This window comes from Aquarana catesbeiana, linkage group LG06 (assembly GCF_042186555.1).
Source record: "Aquarana catesbeiana isolate 2022-GZ linkage group LG06, ASM4218655v1, whole genome shotgun sequence".
Taxonomy (NCBI): Eukaryota; Metazoa; Chordata; class Amphibia; order Anura; family Ranidae; genus Aquarana; species Aquarana catesbeiana.
Window position 1 is genome coordinate 346,128,550 of NC_133329.1, and position 17,843 is coordinate 346,146,392.

The following is a 17,843-nucleotide window of genomic DNA, read 5'->3' on the forward strand; positions in this document are numbered from 1 at the left end:
ATCAGATACATGATCCAGCAGAGAGAGGCCGCTTTGCCACCATACTTCTAAGTGAGGTGGTTGGCAAGCGGCTGCTTACAGGAAATGTTTTTTTCTGCCTAGGGGTAATATTACTTTAAAATGCCACACTTTTTTTTTTGGAGAAACGTAGAACAGGTTCAGGTCTCTTCACCGAATAACTTCTGTTTTTTCAGTCTTTTAATCGTTGGTGGAGCTCTTTAAACAATTTTGCTTTAATGCTTTTATAAATGACTATTGATGGTCAATGTAATGGTCACTCTTAGGAATTTCTTAATGGCTAATACCTAATTATTTCTCCTACTTGTTAGTTCCCCTTTAGCAGTTCAGTTTTAGTGAAAACCATTTTCTTTACAATGTAGTAAAACTGTTGATCTGCAATCAACCATGCAAGAATAAACTTGTCTAAGTGAAATGAATTGGGAGTAATAAATGATTAATCTCCTCCGGTATAGCGTCCTTTGCTTCGCGCTACCACCTGCGGATTGCCTCTCACGGTGTAATTGAATCAGGAGCGGGGACCTGCCTTTAAGACCTATAAAGTGCATTATTACTTATTTAACAACTTTTCACAGAGGGAAGCTGAGTAAACTAAACACTGCTGTCAACATATCCAAACTTTTCTGACCCCGCAACACTAAATATCAACAAAATGTGGCTGTGAATTTAACCCCCTCAATACCGGGCACTTTCACCCCCCTTCCTGTTCAAGCCATTTTTCAGCTTTCAGCGCTGTCACATTTTGAATGACAATTGCGCAGTCATGCAACGCTGTACCCAAATGAAATTATTATAATTTTTTTCCCTACAAATAGAGCTTTATTTTGGTGGTATTTGATCACCTCTGCGGTTTTTATTTTTTGCTCTATAAACAAAAGAAGAGCGACAAGTTTGAAAAAAACACAATATTTTTTACATTTTGCTATAATAAATAACCAATTTTTTTTTAAACACATTTTTTCCTCCATTTAGGCTGATACGTATTCTTCTACATATTTTTGGTAAAAAAAATCGCAATAAGCGTATATTGATTGGTTTGCGCAAAAGTTATATCGTCTACAAAATAGGGGATAGATTTATAGCATTTTTATTATTATTTTTTTTTTTTTTACTAGTAATGGCGGCTATGATTTTTATCGTGACTGCGATATTGCGGCGGACATATCGGACAGTTTTGACACATTTTTGGGACCATTAACATTTATACAGCGATCCGTGCTATAAAAATGCACTGATTACTGTATAAATGTGACTGGCGGGGAAGGGGTTAACACTAGGGGGAGATCGAGGGGTTAATTATGTTTCCTAGGGAGTGATTCTAACTGTAGGGGGAGGGGACTCACAAGGGGAGGAGACCGATCAGTGTTTCTCTATACTGAGAACACACCATCGGTCTCCTCTCCCCTGACATGACATGGATCTGTGTGTTTACACACATAGATCCACGGTCCTGCTCGGTTACCAGGCCATCGCAGGTGCCAGGCGGACATCGCGGCCACTGGGCACGTGCATCGCGGCGCGAGCCAGCACCGTCCGCGGCGCGAGCCAGCACCGTCCGCGGCGCGTGCGCCCCCTGGTGGGCCAGGAAGGCGAGGGCGTCATATGACACCCTACCAGAACAAGAGCTGTGCCACCTGGCCGTCATATGACAGCCAGCGGGTGGCAAGCGGTTAAAGAGAACCTGTAGTATGGAACTGTGCCTTAAAAAAGCAAGCAGAGGGCAAAGGAGTCCTTACCTGCACTGCCTCCATGTTCCCATTTTACAAAATAAACCTTTCATCCGATTTCTAAACTGCTGCATTTGTAAATTCCAAAAGCCAATATAAAGGACTACTAGTAGTGGTTTAACCAATCATTTTTTTTGTACAATTCTTCTTTAACCACTTGCTTACTGGGTACTTAAACCCCCCTCCTATCCAGACCAATTTTCAGGTTTCAGCGCTGACGCACTTTGAATGACAATTGCGCGGTCATACAACACTGTACCCAAATGAAATTTTTATCATTTTTTCCCCACAAATAGAGCTTTCTTTTGGTGGTATTTGATCACCTCTACGGTTTTTATTTTTTGTTAATTTTTAAAAACTGACTGAATTTAAAAAAAAAAACAAAAAATGATTTTTTTATATTTTATTATAAAAAATTTAAAACAGGTAATTTTTCTCCTTCATTGATGTACGCTGATGAGGGGGCACTGATAGGCGGCAGTGATAGGCACTGATGGGCACTGATGGGTGGCAATAATGGGCACTGATCAGTTACACTGATAGGCAGCACTGCTAGGTGGCACTGATTGGCACTACTGGTGGGCATTGATAGCTGGCATTTGTGAGCATTGATAGGTGGCACTTGTGGGCATTGATAGGTGGCACTGTGGGCACTGTTGCAGGTCCGCGCTGTGGCCGTCATTCGGCCATAGCGCGGATGTCAAGTGGTTAAGAGAGGAGTGGCAGGGGGTGTGTCCTATGCCTACATACTTTTGCTAATAGGTGTCCCTAATTCCCATCTCAGAAAGTTGGGAGGTATGCTATAGGCAATTTTTTCCCCATTTTGGATAGGGTAAGGGAGGGTTATAACCCCTGTCAGATTGTTTTTCACGATCTGTGTCCCATTGCAGAGATTTCACTTCACTTCCTGTCCCATAGCCAAACAGGAAGTGAGAGGAAATACATGTAAATTAAAGGAATTCCTTGGGGACCCCAGATCATCAGAACTAGTGTCCCCATTGGAAGATTTCCCCTCTGTTACTCTTCTGGGGACAACCCAAAATTTACAATTTCTTTGTTTACTTTCACTTTCAATGATAGAGGTAAACAGGACAAATAGAGAGGGTAAATCTCCTTAACGGGGGCACAGACAGCAATAAAAACTGACAGGCATTGAAATTCATCTCCATTCCATCCAAAACTAAAAAAAAAGTTTTGCCTTCAGTTATACTTTAATGGAGGCTTCGCCTCCCTTTATTCTAAGACACAGGCTGGAGGGACGTGACACAGCCTGACTGGCAGAAATCTGCCCACACTATGTTATTTCCACAAAATAATAAACTTTTGTTTTGTTTTTTTTTAACATGTGACCAGCAGCAGAGAACTAGAGGCACAGAGGGACATTGCTCCAAATCAGGGGCAGTCCCTCGAAATCAGGGACAGTTGGGAGCTATGCTCTAAGCACTAATGAAAGATAATTAGTGCCGCTAAAGCGACGGTAAAGCGGCACTAAAAATAGCGCCGCTTTACCACCGGCGCCCGCCCAGCCCAGTGTGAAAGTAGCCTTACATCCTGACCTGAAACGTTTGTTCCCTGCTAGCAGTTGCAGAGGGGGACCCTTATTCTCTGCAGGAAAGCTGTGGTCTCTCTTCAGAGGTCCGACCACCCCCCTCCCCCATCACTGAATCAGACGTAGAACTCCCTGCTGATTGTAAGCCTCTGGATGTCACTAAACAGGTGGGTGTGCTTGACCTTTTCAGAGAGATTGCTGCTTACCCACAGAGAGCAAGCATCCCACTTTGCAGAATACTGGCAGGGGGCAGGCTTTTCAGGCAGCTGTGGCTACTTTAGAAAGAAAATGAACTGCATGACACATTCACACATATGTAAATTGGATGCGGGTTTCCCTGCATTTTGCATTGCATGCCAGGAGAGTGTAACTGGCTCTCAATGGCCAGTTCACACAGCCCCGGGGCAGCCGCGGTCCACATTTAAAAAGGGTCCTGTGCGTCTTTGGTTTCGATTCAGGTGCAAAATCAGGCAAACATTCTGACCTTTGCACTTTGCACCTGAATTGGTAAACAGGGATGCACCGCACCCCATGCTGTGAACTGTGGCTGCAGCATATGTGAACCTGGCTTTAAACTGAAGCTTTAATTGGGCTTTAGGCTGGGTTATCTTCATTTCTATGCAGGAACCAGCACGATTCCTGTGCAGGTTCCCGCATTGGATGTCTCTCACAGGCAGTTCACACTGCTCTATGCGTACCGCTGCAGGTGTCAATACAAAGTTAATGACACCCCCATATGGTTTCGCAGATCGCAGTGCGAACTGTGAAATGGTACAGGAATCAGATCACATAGGTGTGAACACCAATGCAATATGATTTCAGTGCAGAGCAAAAAAAGGGTCCTGCACCATTCTGGTCCGAATGCGATGCAAATTCAGCCATACAATCTGTATGGCTGAATTTGCATTGTACAGACATCGCATGTGATCTGCACAGCAATGCGGTGTGAATCATGTGCGATGATGACATGAATGTGTAAGCAATGACAGCAGACACTTACCTGTAGATTTCTATTTTTCCATCTTCATTTGAAAAGTTACAATTAGTAAACAAGTATTACAGAAGTGAGTCTTCAGCTTACATAACAAGGTTGCTCAAAAACAGTGGTACTTAACTCCTATCCTCAGGACCCACTAACAGGCCAAATTTTAAGTATTACCTTGGGGAGATGCAGACTAGAATACTGCAATCACTGAGCAGCAAATTATATCACCTGTGATGTATTTCAGTTATCTTGCAAACCTGGCCTGTTAGTGGGTCCTGAGGACAGGAGTTGAGAACCACTGCTCAAAAAGAAAAGCCCTACAGACTAATTATAAAAAGCAGTAAAACTTTTTAAAATGGGGAACTGGCACAAATATAACAATTAGTTCTTTACTTTCTTTATAATGGAAAAACAGCTAACAAGGTTTATTTTATTACACTTTCAGGAACTGATGTATCCATGCCTACCTTCTCCACTACATAACAATAAATGACAGCAATGTTCATAAAGAACACATTAGTTAAAGCGGAGTTCCACTTAGGAAAGTCAGCAGCTACAAATACTGCAGCTGCTGACTTTTAATATACAGACACTTACCTGTCCAGGGAGCCCGCGATGTCGGCACCCGAAGCCGACCCGTCCCTCGGTGCAGGTGCCGCCATCCTTACTAAGGGAAATAGGAATACAGTCTGTTTCATGCTGCGCATGCGGGAGTCACGCTGCACTTTCTGAATGGTCCCTGCTGTCTTCTGGAACATGTGTGTCTCCCAGAAGGCATTGGGGGTGAAGGAGGAGGGCCCAGACATTGCGTAGTTCACAGATTGCGACAATCTTACCCCGGAAGTGGGAGCAGATACCTGGATTTGACAGGTATCCGCTCCCCCCCTCCTCCCTGAAAGGTGCCAAATGTGGCATCAGAGGGGGGGAGGAATCCAATCCGAGGAAGTTCCATGTCTGGGTGGAACTCCGCTTTAAAGTTTTATTTGCATTTGAGAATTTTTCTAGACTAAATGAATTGGCTATTACATCCCACAGGAGAGTGGCCACCATAGGTGTGTGCAGCCTATTGCATTAGGGTATGCACCCCAAAACTTAAACACACATGCATGTGTGTGTATATATATATATATATATATATATATATATATATATACAGTATATATATAGTAGTAGTATTGGCAACCTTGCCAGTAGAAGAAGTCGGCGCCATAGGCGCATAATGTGACAGGTGGACTTTGCCTCTGCCTGATTACTCGTGCATGACCCCGGCTTGCTATATGGACTTTGCCTCTGCCTGATTACCTGTGCATGACCCCGGCTTGCTATATGGACTTTGCTCCTGCTTGATTACCAGTGACCTCAGCTTACTTCATGGATTTGCTCTTGCTTCTTGCCATCCTGTGTTTGACCCTCAGTCGGGTGTCCACTGGCCACCCTGTGTTTGACCCTCAGCCGGGTGTCCACTGGCCATCCTGTGTTTGACCCTCAGCCGGGTGTTTACTGCTGTCCTCTGAAGCACGATTTATTCCAAGCACAGCGGGGAGTTCCTGACCGCCTGTGCACCACCACGCCCTGTCAGTCCTCACAAGGTAACGCTCTTCTGGACCAATCCAGATCTTGCCGGCAACCCGTGCTTCTTCGGGCTGTATACCTTCTGTGGCACTTTCAGAGGTATACCACACCTAGCAGCAAGGGGAGCCCCTCTCTGCATATTGGCTTCGGATCAGGTACGTGACAGCGTTACTGTCCTGAGCCCCTATAAGGCTGCTTTCACACAGATGTGCTGCGGGTGCAGTGCAGTGCACATGCGGTTTTCCTTATAATCACTTTAGATTCTTTCAGAAGTAGAGAGTCCCATTTGCTGCTGTCCCCCCCACCCCAGCTCTGTTCCCAGGACACAGGCCGGGACTGAGCCACGGTGGCACTGCATACAAAACAGCGTGACTGTCCGGGCAAATCTGGGACAGTTGGCAAGTATGCATATGTGCAGAGCAAAGAAGGGGGGCATACCGCATACACATACCGCACATATGCATCCATGGGTGGCAGAGCTTTATATTCAGATAGCACACTCCCAGCAAAGTGACCAGCTCTCAGTCTCTACCAATGATTGGGAATAAGTCCTGTGATTGGCCGTTTCTTTCTGTCCCCCGGGGTAAAGACCCTGTTAAAAGGCAGGGGTTAAGCATAGCTAACATATAGCAATTAAAGGAACAGCATGAATATCTATAAAACAATTAAATCAACACAGGGAACCATACATAAATATTCCTACTACATTAGTCTTTTGTTTTCTCTCCCTGTAAACATATCAGCTGGCGTCAGGCTGGTGTATGGCTCTCATAGCGGGTGACCTGTCTCCTGTTTGATCTCAGAGCTGATAAATGATACACTTTCTGGGCAAAACTACCAGTTAACAAAACCTCTGCTAAGCTGGTCTGATAATTCAAAAACCCCTGCCATTATGCACAGCCAGGCAGATGACACCACTACTTCCTGTCGCAACCTCATTTATGACCTGCCCATCCATTTAGGCTCTGTTCACACCTGAGCGTTTTTCAGCTTGTAAAATGCTCAGCTCTGAAGCTCCAAAACACCCAACAAGCAAAATCCCATTCATTTCAATAGCCCCTGTTCACATATGAGCGTTTTTTTCCCCTGAATCAAAATGCCTGAAGCTCAAAAAAGTACTTGAGCTTTTTTTGGCAGATTACAAGCGTTTTTAGCCCCATAGACTTCAATAGAAACGCCTGACTTGAGCAGAAATATGCTCATAAAGCGATCGTAAAATGCTCAAATAGCAACTCTCCACCTCTAATTCCCTCTCCCTCTCCTCCCTCTAGTGCTTTCTATTGGCTAAATAAAAACGCCTGAAGCTGTATAAAGCTTGTAAAACACTTTGGAAACTCTTTAAAAAAGCTTGTAAAAAGCAGCAAAAAAACTTAAAAAACACCTAAAAAATGTTAGTAAAATGATACGCCAAGGTTTTAACGGAGCCTTAACTATGGAATTGCATCAACACACCGCTGAAAATACTTGCTGCCGGCTTCCTGCATCACTGAATTTTAGTGGGTCATCATAACTGGCTTTTCTCTCTATAAATTGATGTTGTATAAAGAAAAGTATATAAAATGTAGGTGCAGGTGCTAAATCCGATTTCACTTTTTTATTGCAGGTGAAGGTGAGATTTACTGAAGACACAGCTCACACACCAGGCCAGCCTCAGTGATCGAGACCAAATTCAATAACCATGTTGAGAGTCCCCCTAAATGGAACGTTCACATTGAGACTCCACCACCAGACGTTCACAATGAAACACCACTAGAATGTGATGTTCACTTTAAGACTCCATCAGCATATGACATCCACATGGAGACTCCACCAGAATATGATGTTTACATGGAGACTCCAGAATGTGACGTTCACATTGAGACTCCATAGGAATTTGAAATCAACATTGAGACTCCACCAGAATGTGAAATCCACATTGAGACTCCACCAAAAAGTGACCTTCAAAGTGGGACTCCACCAGAATGTGACCTTCAGAGAGACTCCACCAGAATGTGATGTTCACATTGAGACTCCATAAGAACTCGAAATCAACATTGAGGCTCCACCAGATGTGAAATCCACATTGAGACGCCACCAAAAAGTGACCTTCACAGTGGAACTCCACCAGAATGTGAAACTTACAGAGACTCCATGAAAAAGTGACATTCACATTGATACTCCACCAGAATGTGACTTTCAGATTGAGACTTCACCCGAATGTGATGTTCACATTGAGACTTCACCAGAATGTGGCGTTCACATTGAGACTCCACCAGAATGTGAAATCCACATTGAGACTCCACCAGAATGTGAAATCCACATTGAGACTCCACCAAAAAGCGACCTTCACATGGAGACTCCACTAGAATGTGACCTTCACATAGAGACTACACCAGAATGTGACCTTCACATGGAGACTCCACCAGAATGTGACCTTCACATGGAGACACCACCAGAATGTGAAACTTATATACAGACTCCACGAAAAGTGACATTTACATTGAGACTCCACCAGAATGTGATGTTCACATTGAGACTCCACTAAAAAGTGCCGTTCACACTGAGACTCCACCAAAAAGTGACGTTCATATTGAAACTCCACCAGAATGTGACAGTCATATTGAGACTTCACCAGATAGTGACATTAACATTAAAACCCCATCAGAATGTGATCTTCACATTGAGACTACCAAAAATGCCAGGGAAACCTTGGGAACATCTCCCCCAGTTAAAATGGGGGCAAGGTTACAAGAAAGGTTAGGCAGATACTGGTGGTAGGGGATTCAACTATTAGAGGAACAGAAAGGGCAAACTGATGATGGAATGTTTGAATTTTTTGGTTTTGGATGGGGGGTGTTAAGCACAATGAACACATCAAATTTGGGGGAGGAGTTGAGACAGGAGGGGGGAAGGTACTATTGGAGTAGGGGAGGGAGAGGAGAGGAGAGGAGAGGGGAAGGGGAAAGATTTGTTTGTATGTTATTATTGGGGTTTTTTTTGTTTTTTTTGAGAGGGGGAAGAATTGTTAATTATAAGGATGTATTTATTTGGATAATATATGAATACTAAAAGATATGAAGTATGATTTAATGGATATGCTGGAAATGAATAAAATGTATATGATAACAAAAGGAAAAAAAGAAAGGGCAATCTGTCGCAAAGACCATTATCGCCGAACAGTATGTTGTTTACCGGGCACTCAGGTTTGGGACATTGCAGATTGCATGGACAAATTTTTAGCTGGGGCTGAGGGGACTGACCACAATGAAGTACAGTCAGCTGTTCCACCTAGAGTTTCAAATCAGAACAGCAGTTTGATTACAATTCAGGGTAGACTTACTTTATGCCAGATTCTTGGTGAATTTAAAACTCTGGAATCGCCAGTGAGTCTGTTCAATAAATTTGAGGCTCTAGTACTTAGATACCATTTGAATATTGAGGATGCATGCTCTCTTCCAAAAGCATGGCTACCAGGACCTCAGGCAGTCCAGTTATCCTCACAGGTTATTGATAACTTAGCAGATGAAGAGGAGCAGATGAGAAAGTTGCAGTGTATTTTGGACTGTCGTGTTGGACAGAGTTATGAATGAGTTACAGCGAATTGGATTTAGGAGAGGCGATGACCCAATATTGTTCTGCAGTATCTTTCATTGTATAGGAAAGTGTATGACTGTCCTGACTTGTTGGTGGATGGTGCAAGTTACATATACTCAATGACCAATAAATGTTATGTAATCTTAATCTATCCTACTAATATTGCTCTTAAGAATGCCAGTTCATACCAGAGTTTTACCAATATCCTTCAGGACTATTGTCAAGGGTCCAGGGATAGGTGGTATAGGTCAAAGGCAGATGTATCACCACTAAGCAGAGGTATGGGAAGGCAGAAAGAATTCAGATGTTATAAATGCAATAGACCCGGACAAATACAGAGATTTTGTAGAACTCCTAACATTGGTGGCCTTGTGGAGGATGATATCGAAATAGAGGTATCTGAAATTAAACCCCCCACCCAGGACAACGATAGCATGGGGCAAGGGCCTGATGTGAAATGTGAAAGATAACAGCCAGGAAAGATCACACAATTCTGAAGCAGCGATAAGAGTAACAGGTAGCAAGAGTAACAGGTAACAAGAGTAACAGGTAACAAGAGTAACAGGTAGCCTACACCCTCAAAACAGTAATCAGCAAGGATCGGTGAACATTCCAATGTTTATCCCCTGCACTGATCTGCCACTGATCTGCGATGCATACTAGCACATTATGCCATTGTCTTGCAGGTTTGTTTTTTTCCAGCACTTTACTACCGCTTTAAGCACCGAATCCTAATTGTGCATTATTGCAATGTATGGTAACACATGTTACATGGATTAGTGTGTTGCAGTGCCTTCAATTGTCAATGGTACCCCAGCACATTGGCCCAACGCACTTCCAACACACATGCGTTGCAGCACACCAAAATGCACATCATGCACTAACATGCAACTACAAGAATTGGTTTGTGTCTGATTTATTTGTCTGTTCTGAACGAAGCACAATGAAACAGACAGCTGTAGCATGATATATTATTCTTGTGATCAATCGCTACTACACAATTCATTACATTTGTCTGCTCCTGACAGATTTAACTGCTCTTTAGAGGGACACACCAGGTTCACTTTAACCCCTGACCTTAAAGCCAAAACAAACTGTTATTTTAAATTAAATCAATACAAACCAGATTCAAAAAACAAAAGGTGTGCAAAGACAGGTTGGCATCTTTAAAAATGAGCCTCAGCCTGAGTAGATAACGCCTGTGTCTTGCCAGCGTGCTGCAGGGAAGGTCACTTGCTCTCTATGGGGAAGCAGCAGTCTCTCTGCAAAGGTCCAGCTTGCTCCCTGAAGGGTCAGCATGCTGCAGAGAAGGTTCATTGCTCTCTATGGGGAAGCAGCAGTCTCTCTGCAGAGGTCCGCTCTGTGTGTTGGGGTTTACATACCCTTTAACCCACTGATGTATTCCATAGGTCGTCAGCAGTGGAGGAGGTTTACACACACTCTCGCCACCATGTCCTTTGTGCCACCTGTACAATTAAAGGGTAGGTCCACCCAAAAAGTCATAATGCCGCCTCTATTTACATATCAATGCCAGGGTCCGTGACTATTTACATATTAATGCCTGCAACTATTTACATATCAATGCAGGTTATTTACATGTAAACACAAGGTCTGCAGGTGAGTCATCTGTACATGGCAATAGGGCAGAGCTGAGCAGCAGCAACATAACTTTACACTGAGATATCGGGACACAAAAATTCAAGGGATAAGGGAATTTAAACTGGGATAGTTGGCAAGTATGAGGCAGCTGCTTTGGGCCCCACAATAATGATGGGGCCCAGGGCAGCTCCCCCTTTTGCCCTGCCTGTGACGCACAGAAATATGGCCATAAGAGATTTGGCCATACTTTTCCTTTAAATTTGGTCTAAAGTATTTTGAATAGTTCCTAATCATTAAACTTTTTATATCTCTGAAGATTTATATATTGTCTGTACAAACCGTGATTTGAACCAGAACTCCAGGCAAATATTTTTCCTAAAATCTGATGGGAAAAAAGGTTTTACTCACATGGTGTGTATGAAACTTTAGGATCACTGTCCCTTTTGCCCCTTCTTTCTTTATTTCATAAAAGTACAGCTTTTACTATGCTTCCAGGCACTACAACTACAAGGGCTGGCGCTCTTATACACAGAAGCTGCACTGTTGTTTATCAGTTCCCCCTCTCCCCTTGTCTATTCACAGAATGCCTTGTAATCTCTGAATTATTCACAGAACATAAGACATTCTTTAAAAAGACAAGAGAGGAGGAGCAGATAAATCACAGTATCGTTATTGTGTACAAGAGCGTCAGCTTTCATAGCCGCAGTGCCAGAAGCACCATGGAACAATACTATCCAGCATGAAAGAAATTGCAAATTGTAGAGAAAAGGCAGTTATGCTAAAAATGACAACATTTGTCAGTTACATTTTTTTTTCCAAGCAGATTTTAAGGAAAAAATGTTTGCTCAGAGTTTTGTTTTAAGAAGGAACCTGTTTGCTTCACTGGTTCTGGGAAGCAGAGTCTATTTTGAGTGGCAAAGCCCCAATTAAAATATTCTTCCAGGTATTTTGAACGATTAATTGCGTTCGAAAGCCAGAAACAAACTTCTTGTCCAGGTTTACATAGCACTGCTTGGACCCTTGCTGTGGCACCCCTACCTGAATCAAATTATTTAAGAGCAAACTATATTAAAGAGGACCAGCCTCCCCCTTGCCACACCCCCAATTATGTGTGATTGAAAGACCACAAATGATCACTATTTTCACTGCTACTTTTCCTTTACATTAGTGTTAAAAAAAATAACCAACGCAATAACAAGAACGATAAATAAAAGGGTTGAACAACTTTGGCAAGTAAATAGTATATTTATATATAACAGATCTCTACACCAGAGCTAAAGGGGGGGGGGGTGAGGGTCAGGCACATTTGATTCCAAATGAGGGTTCCCTAAACCACCCTCTTCACTCTTTTACTCACTACCTCACTTAACCTCATACCATGTAGGGTTTCCCAAACCATCCTCTCCACTCTTTTACCCAACCTCATACCATGTAGGGTTTCCGAAACCATCCTTTCACTCTTTTACTCACTACCTGACTCAGCCTCATACCATGTAGGGTTTCCCAAACAATCCTCTCTACTATTTTACTCACTACCTCACTCAACCTCATACCATGTAGGGTTCACCAAACCATCATCTCCACTCTTTTACCTACCACCTCACTCAACCTCATACCATGTAGGGTTCACCAAACCATCATCTCCACTCTTTTACCTACCACCTCACTCAACCTCATACCATATAGGGTTCTCCACACCAACCTCTCCACTCTTTAACTCACTACCTCACTCAACTTCATACTATCTAGGGTTTCCCAAACCAACCTCTCCACTCCTTTACTCACTACCTCACTCAACCTCATACCATGTAGGGTTCCCCACACCAACCTCTCAACTCTTTCACTCACTATCTCACTCAACCTCATACCATGTAGGGTTCCCCGAAGCACTGTCTCCACTCTTTTACTTACTACCTCACTCACTCATACCATGTAGGGTGCCCCACACCATCCTCTCCACTCTTTTACCCACAACCTCACTCAACCTCATACCATGTAGTTTTTCCCAAACCACCCTCTTACTTACCACCTCACTCAACTTCATACCATGCAGGGTTCACCAAACCATCCTCTCCACTCTTTTACTCACCACCTCACTCAACCTCAAACCATTTAGAGTAGTGGTCATCTAGAGCAAACCTGGCCCACTAACAGGCCAGGTTTGCAAGATAACTGAAATACATCACAGGTGATATAATTTGCTGCTCAGTGATTGCAGTATTCTAGTCTGCATCTCCCCAAGGTAATACATAAAACCTGGCCTGTTAGTGGGCCCTGAGGACAGGGTTGATGACCACTGATTTAGAGTTTCCCAAACCATCCTCTTCACTCTTTTACTCACTACTTCACTCAACCTCATACCATGTAGGGTTTCCTAAACCATTCTCTCTACTCTTTTACTCACTACCTCCCTCAACCTCACACAATGTAGGGTTTTCTAAACCATTTTCTCCACTCTTTTACTCACTACCTCACTCAGCTTTATAACATGTAGGGTTTCCCAAACCATCCTTATTAATCTTTTACTCACAACCTCAGTCAACCTCATACCATGTAGGGTTTCCCAAACCACCCTTTCCACTCTTTTACTTACCACCTCACTCAGCTTCATACCATGTAGGGTTCACCAAACCATCCTATCCACTCTTTTACTCACTACCTCACTCAACCACATACCATGTAGGGTTTCCCAAACCATCTTCACTCTTTTACTCACTACTTTACTCAACCTCATATCATGTAGTGTTTCCTAAACCATTCTCTCTACTCTTTTACTCACTACCTCCCTCAACCTCACACCATGTAGGGTTTTCTAAATCATTTTCTCCACTCTTTTACTCACTACCTCACTCAGCTTTATAACATGTAGGGTTTCCCAAACCATCCTTATTACTCTTTTGCTCACTACCTCACTTAACTTCATACCATATAGGGTTTCCCAAGCCATCCTCTCTCCACTCTTTTACCCACCACCTCACCACCCATCCCCCCGCTGTCTCCCTCCAATGTCTTTCAATGCTCCTTAATTAATAAACTTAACAACTTCCAAAACCATTCTCTCCTCTCTTTTACTGACCACCTCGTGTCTTTCTCACACATAACTTCCTACCATGTGCAGCTTCAATATTTTTACATTAGAACTGATACCAGCCTCTGTAATTCTCTACCCTGTTTAAAGTGGTAGTGAACTCCGCTTTGTTACTTTTACCTACAGGTAAGCGTATAATAAAGCTTACCTGTAGGTAAAATGAATTCCTCCTAATTGTGCATCGATTAGGAGATATTAGCGTGTTTGGCAGCTGGTGACATCACCGGCGCATGCAATCTGAAAGAACGGCATACTCATGGCGTTACTACAGGGCTCTGCTTAGTGGCCGTGACTCCTGCTGTGCATGACTGATGTCATCACAGCTCAGCCATTTACACAGCCGGAGCCTGCAAACCTAGAAGGAAGACTGGGTGAAGATGGAAGTTCTGTCAGCTGTGTCTGCACATTTACTAAGCTCTAAAGCAACTGCTCTTACAGAGTGCAAATGCATTTTGCAAAGTGCAGTCTATTTACCTTTAGTAAATCAACCCCACAGTGTGCCTCAAGTAGGACCGCTCTGAAAGCATACAGGTGAAGAATTAGGGAAGATAGCATGAATGCGGACAGGGGTATAATACCATCTAGTTAGAAGTTTGATTGCAGTCTACTGGACAGTGAGAGATCTGGTGCATGCTCAGAGACTGTTTATCATTTTGAAGGCCTTCATTTTAAGGTATGTCTCTCATTGTGTGCTAGTATGCAGTGCATACTAGCAAATTATAATATTACCTTGCAGGGGGACTGGACTTTTTTTTTTTTTCGTAATGACTTTACTACTGCTTTAAGTACATTGTACAATACACTGGCCCAGACTTTTCATACAGTTAAAGAGATTCTGAAAGCAACATCTCCAATCTTGCCTCCCTCCCTATTCATTCTCCTTCCTAACCATATCTTATCAATAAGCTACCTTCCATCCCCTCCACCCAGTGCCATCTGTCTTACCTATAATATCTAGACATCTCCAAACTCTTGCAATGTAAGCCCATTACAGTTGCCTTCTATTCTCCTCCTAAATCAAATTTCATGCTTGGTTTGTCTGAACTATTTAACACATCTTAATATCTCATTATTATAATGATATAGGCATTTAGACTAGTGCACAATAATTCATGATATACAGGCTGAATTTTCCCTTAACAACCAACCAGATTTAACCTTTCTTTCTTTAAAGCAGCTGGAATGATAAAGAAAAAATGCTTATTGGTTGTATACACACATGGTAATATTATTTTCAGCGGTTGTTCAGCAGGGCTGCTGGTTGTACTCTTTGATAGACGGATAGATCAAAAACCACTAATAAGGCAAAAATAAAAAATACATAATAAGCAAAGCTTTCACAAAACATAATCAAACTGCATTAACTGAAAAATCGTAGTGACAAAACTAAATCTTTACTCAATAAAAAGGCATTCCCAATGATAGACAACATAATGGGATTAATTTACTAAAGGCAAGTAGACTGTGGACTTTTGCAAGTACAGTTGCTCCAGAGCTTAGTAAATGAGGTAGAGCTTCACTTTACAAAGAATACCCAATCACATGCAAAGAAAAGTTTAAAAAAAACTGCATTTTTGCTTGCACATAATTGGACGATGGAAGTCAGCAGAGCTCTCCTTCATTTACTAAGCTCTGGAGCCACTGTACTTGCAGAGTGCAGTCTATTTATCCTTTAGTAAATCAACCCCAACGATTCATATACCAATGATCAGAAGAATAAAAAGCTCAGAAATGAATTATCAGTATTTGTTGAGACTCTAAAAAGCTAAAAACAAGTTTGGACATTAAATTATTTTCTGCTGACAGCAAGTAGAGATAGATGTTGTGATAATGCTGATAAGTCCAAAAACAACACACTGTACTTACTAGCAACTCATCCATGCTGGTTTGGCATTTCTCTAAGTTTATTCTCTTTATGGCCACTCTCTCTTGTCTGGGTTTGCATAGCGCTGCCTGGACCACTGCTGTGGCGCCGCTTCCTGAAACAAATTAGTCAAGAGTGAGTAAAATGACAGAGGATCTGTCACAAAAAAATACAAGCACAGCAAATGGAGGGAATGATCTGGAGACAGCCATTGTGGATTTCCAAAAACAGGTTCTTCACTGGGAAGGAATAGGGATATGAGACTGGATATCTGAATAATTAAAAATAAAAAAATACTGAAATAGGAATCTCTGTGTTAAACACCTAAAACAAAGTGGATAAATCAAACCAATACGTTAGGGGACATACTAGTAAAATTGCCAGCTCAACTCCATGTTTTGATAACACAAAAACAAAAAAAATCCTAGCCATTGTAGTTAGCTTGTATATTTGTGATCTGCCATTTTAAATAAATAAATTACATCAAATCCTTAAAATTTTCTTTAAGCTGGTCTGTGCCTAGCTATCTGTATGTTAAGTAAAACCAGATATTGACATCTTTTAAAGTCATAAGGGTACCTAATAGGACTGAGGATGATGCTGATTTTCGACAGTCTGGCAAAAGCAATATGGGGACATAAAGGGGAAATCCACTGCAGGTCTGTAATTGTAAAAAAAAAAAAAAATACCAGTTGCTAAACTTGGGAGGGGATGAAAGGGTTGCTACTGGGGATATGCAATAAGTGAATAAAATAGAGAGGGTGAATCTCCCTAACAGGGGCACAGACAGCAATAAAAACTGACAGGTAGAGCTGCACGATTAATCATTAAAAAATTGCGATCTGAATGAACCCCCCCCTCGCGATCCTAATCCAGCATTTCCACGATTCTATGTAAACAGTGCAGAGCGGTTCTCTGCACACACACAAGTGTCCAAAAAAAAAAAAAAAGAGCCTCCTGCAAATGTTTATCAACATTGCTCAGTGATAACTATAAACATTGTATCATTTGAACTTTGGTCTGCAAATGAGGTCAGTTTAACCACTTAAAGCGGAGTTCCACCCGTTTAAAAGTCAGCAGCTACAAAAAGTGTAGCTTCTGACTTTAAATTAATTAGACACTCACCTGTCCCACCATCCAGCGATGCGGGCATATGAAGCCTCACTCCTCTCCCCCTCCTCTCCACGGCGCCAGTATTTTAACTGTGAGCATCCAGCTGTGGCTTCACAGCCGGGCGCACACTGCTCATGCGCGATCTGCACTGCGCACTGTGAATGGCCGGGCAATCTTTTGGGACCTGTGACGTGTCCCAGAAGATTGCAGGGAGAGAGGGGGGAGAGGTGAACTTCCTTCTGGCGCCGTGGAGCCAGAGGAGGAAGTGGGAGTTTGGTGCCTTTAAAAACTGGGTACCCGCTCCCCTCCTAAAAAAATGACATGCCAAATGTGGCATGTCAGGGGTTCACCATCACTTAAAGCGGAAGTCCCATTTGTGGGTGGAACTCCGCTTTAAAGTGGATGTAAACCTGAATCATGAAATTTGAGCTGGTCACATATGTCAGTGTTTTGTTATCTCTCTTCAAAGCACTATGCCCCGTAGCGGTCTCCTGCTCCATTCTTCTGTTATCAGCCTGATAACTCCTGCCAAGTTCTCCCTCAACTGAGATAAAAGCAGCCACACTTTTGTGTTGAGGAGGATGCTATAAATAAATTAACAGAGCCCTGAACTATTCAACAAACAGAGCTGAAAGTCTCTACCTATGAGGAGAGGGGGTGTGTGCCTTTCCTCCAATCAGCTGTCTTGGCTGTATGCCCAGGCTTCGCTGCAGTGTTGAACAAGAAGAGAAAATCTCCTAACAGATCTGAACTTT

At 42.7% G+C, this 17,843-nt stretch overlaps 1 protein-coding gene across 3 annotated transcripts in view; it reads right to left on the reverse strand.

Annotated features, from left to right (window-relative positions):
• STK39 (serine/threonine kinase 39) overlaps positions 1–17,843 on the reverse strand; it is a 673,740-nt gene that overhangs the window by 495,446 nt on the left and 160,451 nt on the right. For all 3 annotated transcript variants that reach the window (XM_073633992.1, XM_073633991.1, XM_073633993.1), the window contains exon 2: positions 15,978–16,090. In XM_073633992.1, the coding sequence (XP_073490093.1) occupies positions 15,978–16,090 (113 nt within the window). The remainder of the gene's footprint in view (positions 1–15,977; positions 16,091–17,843) is intronic.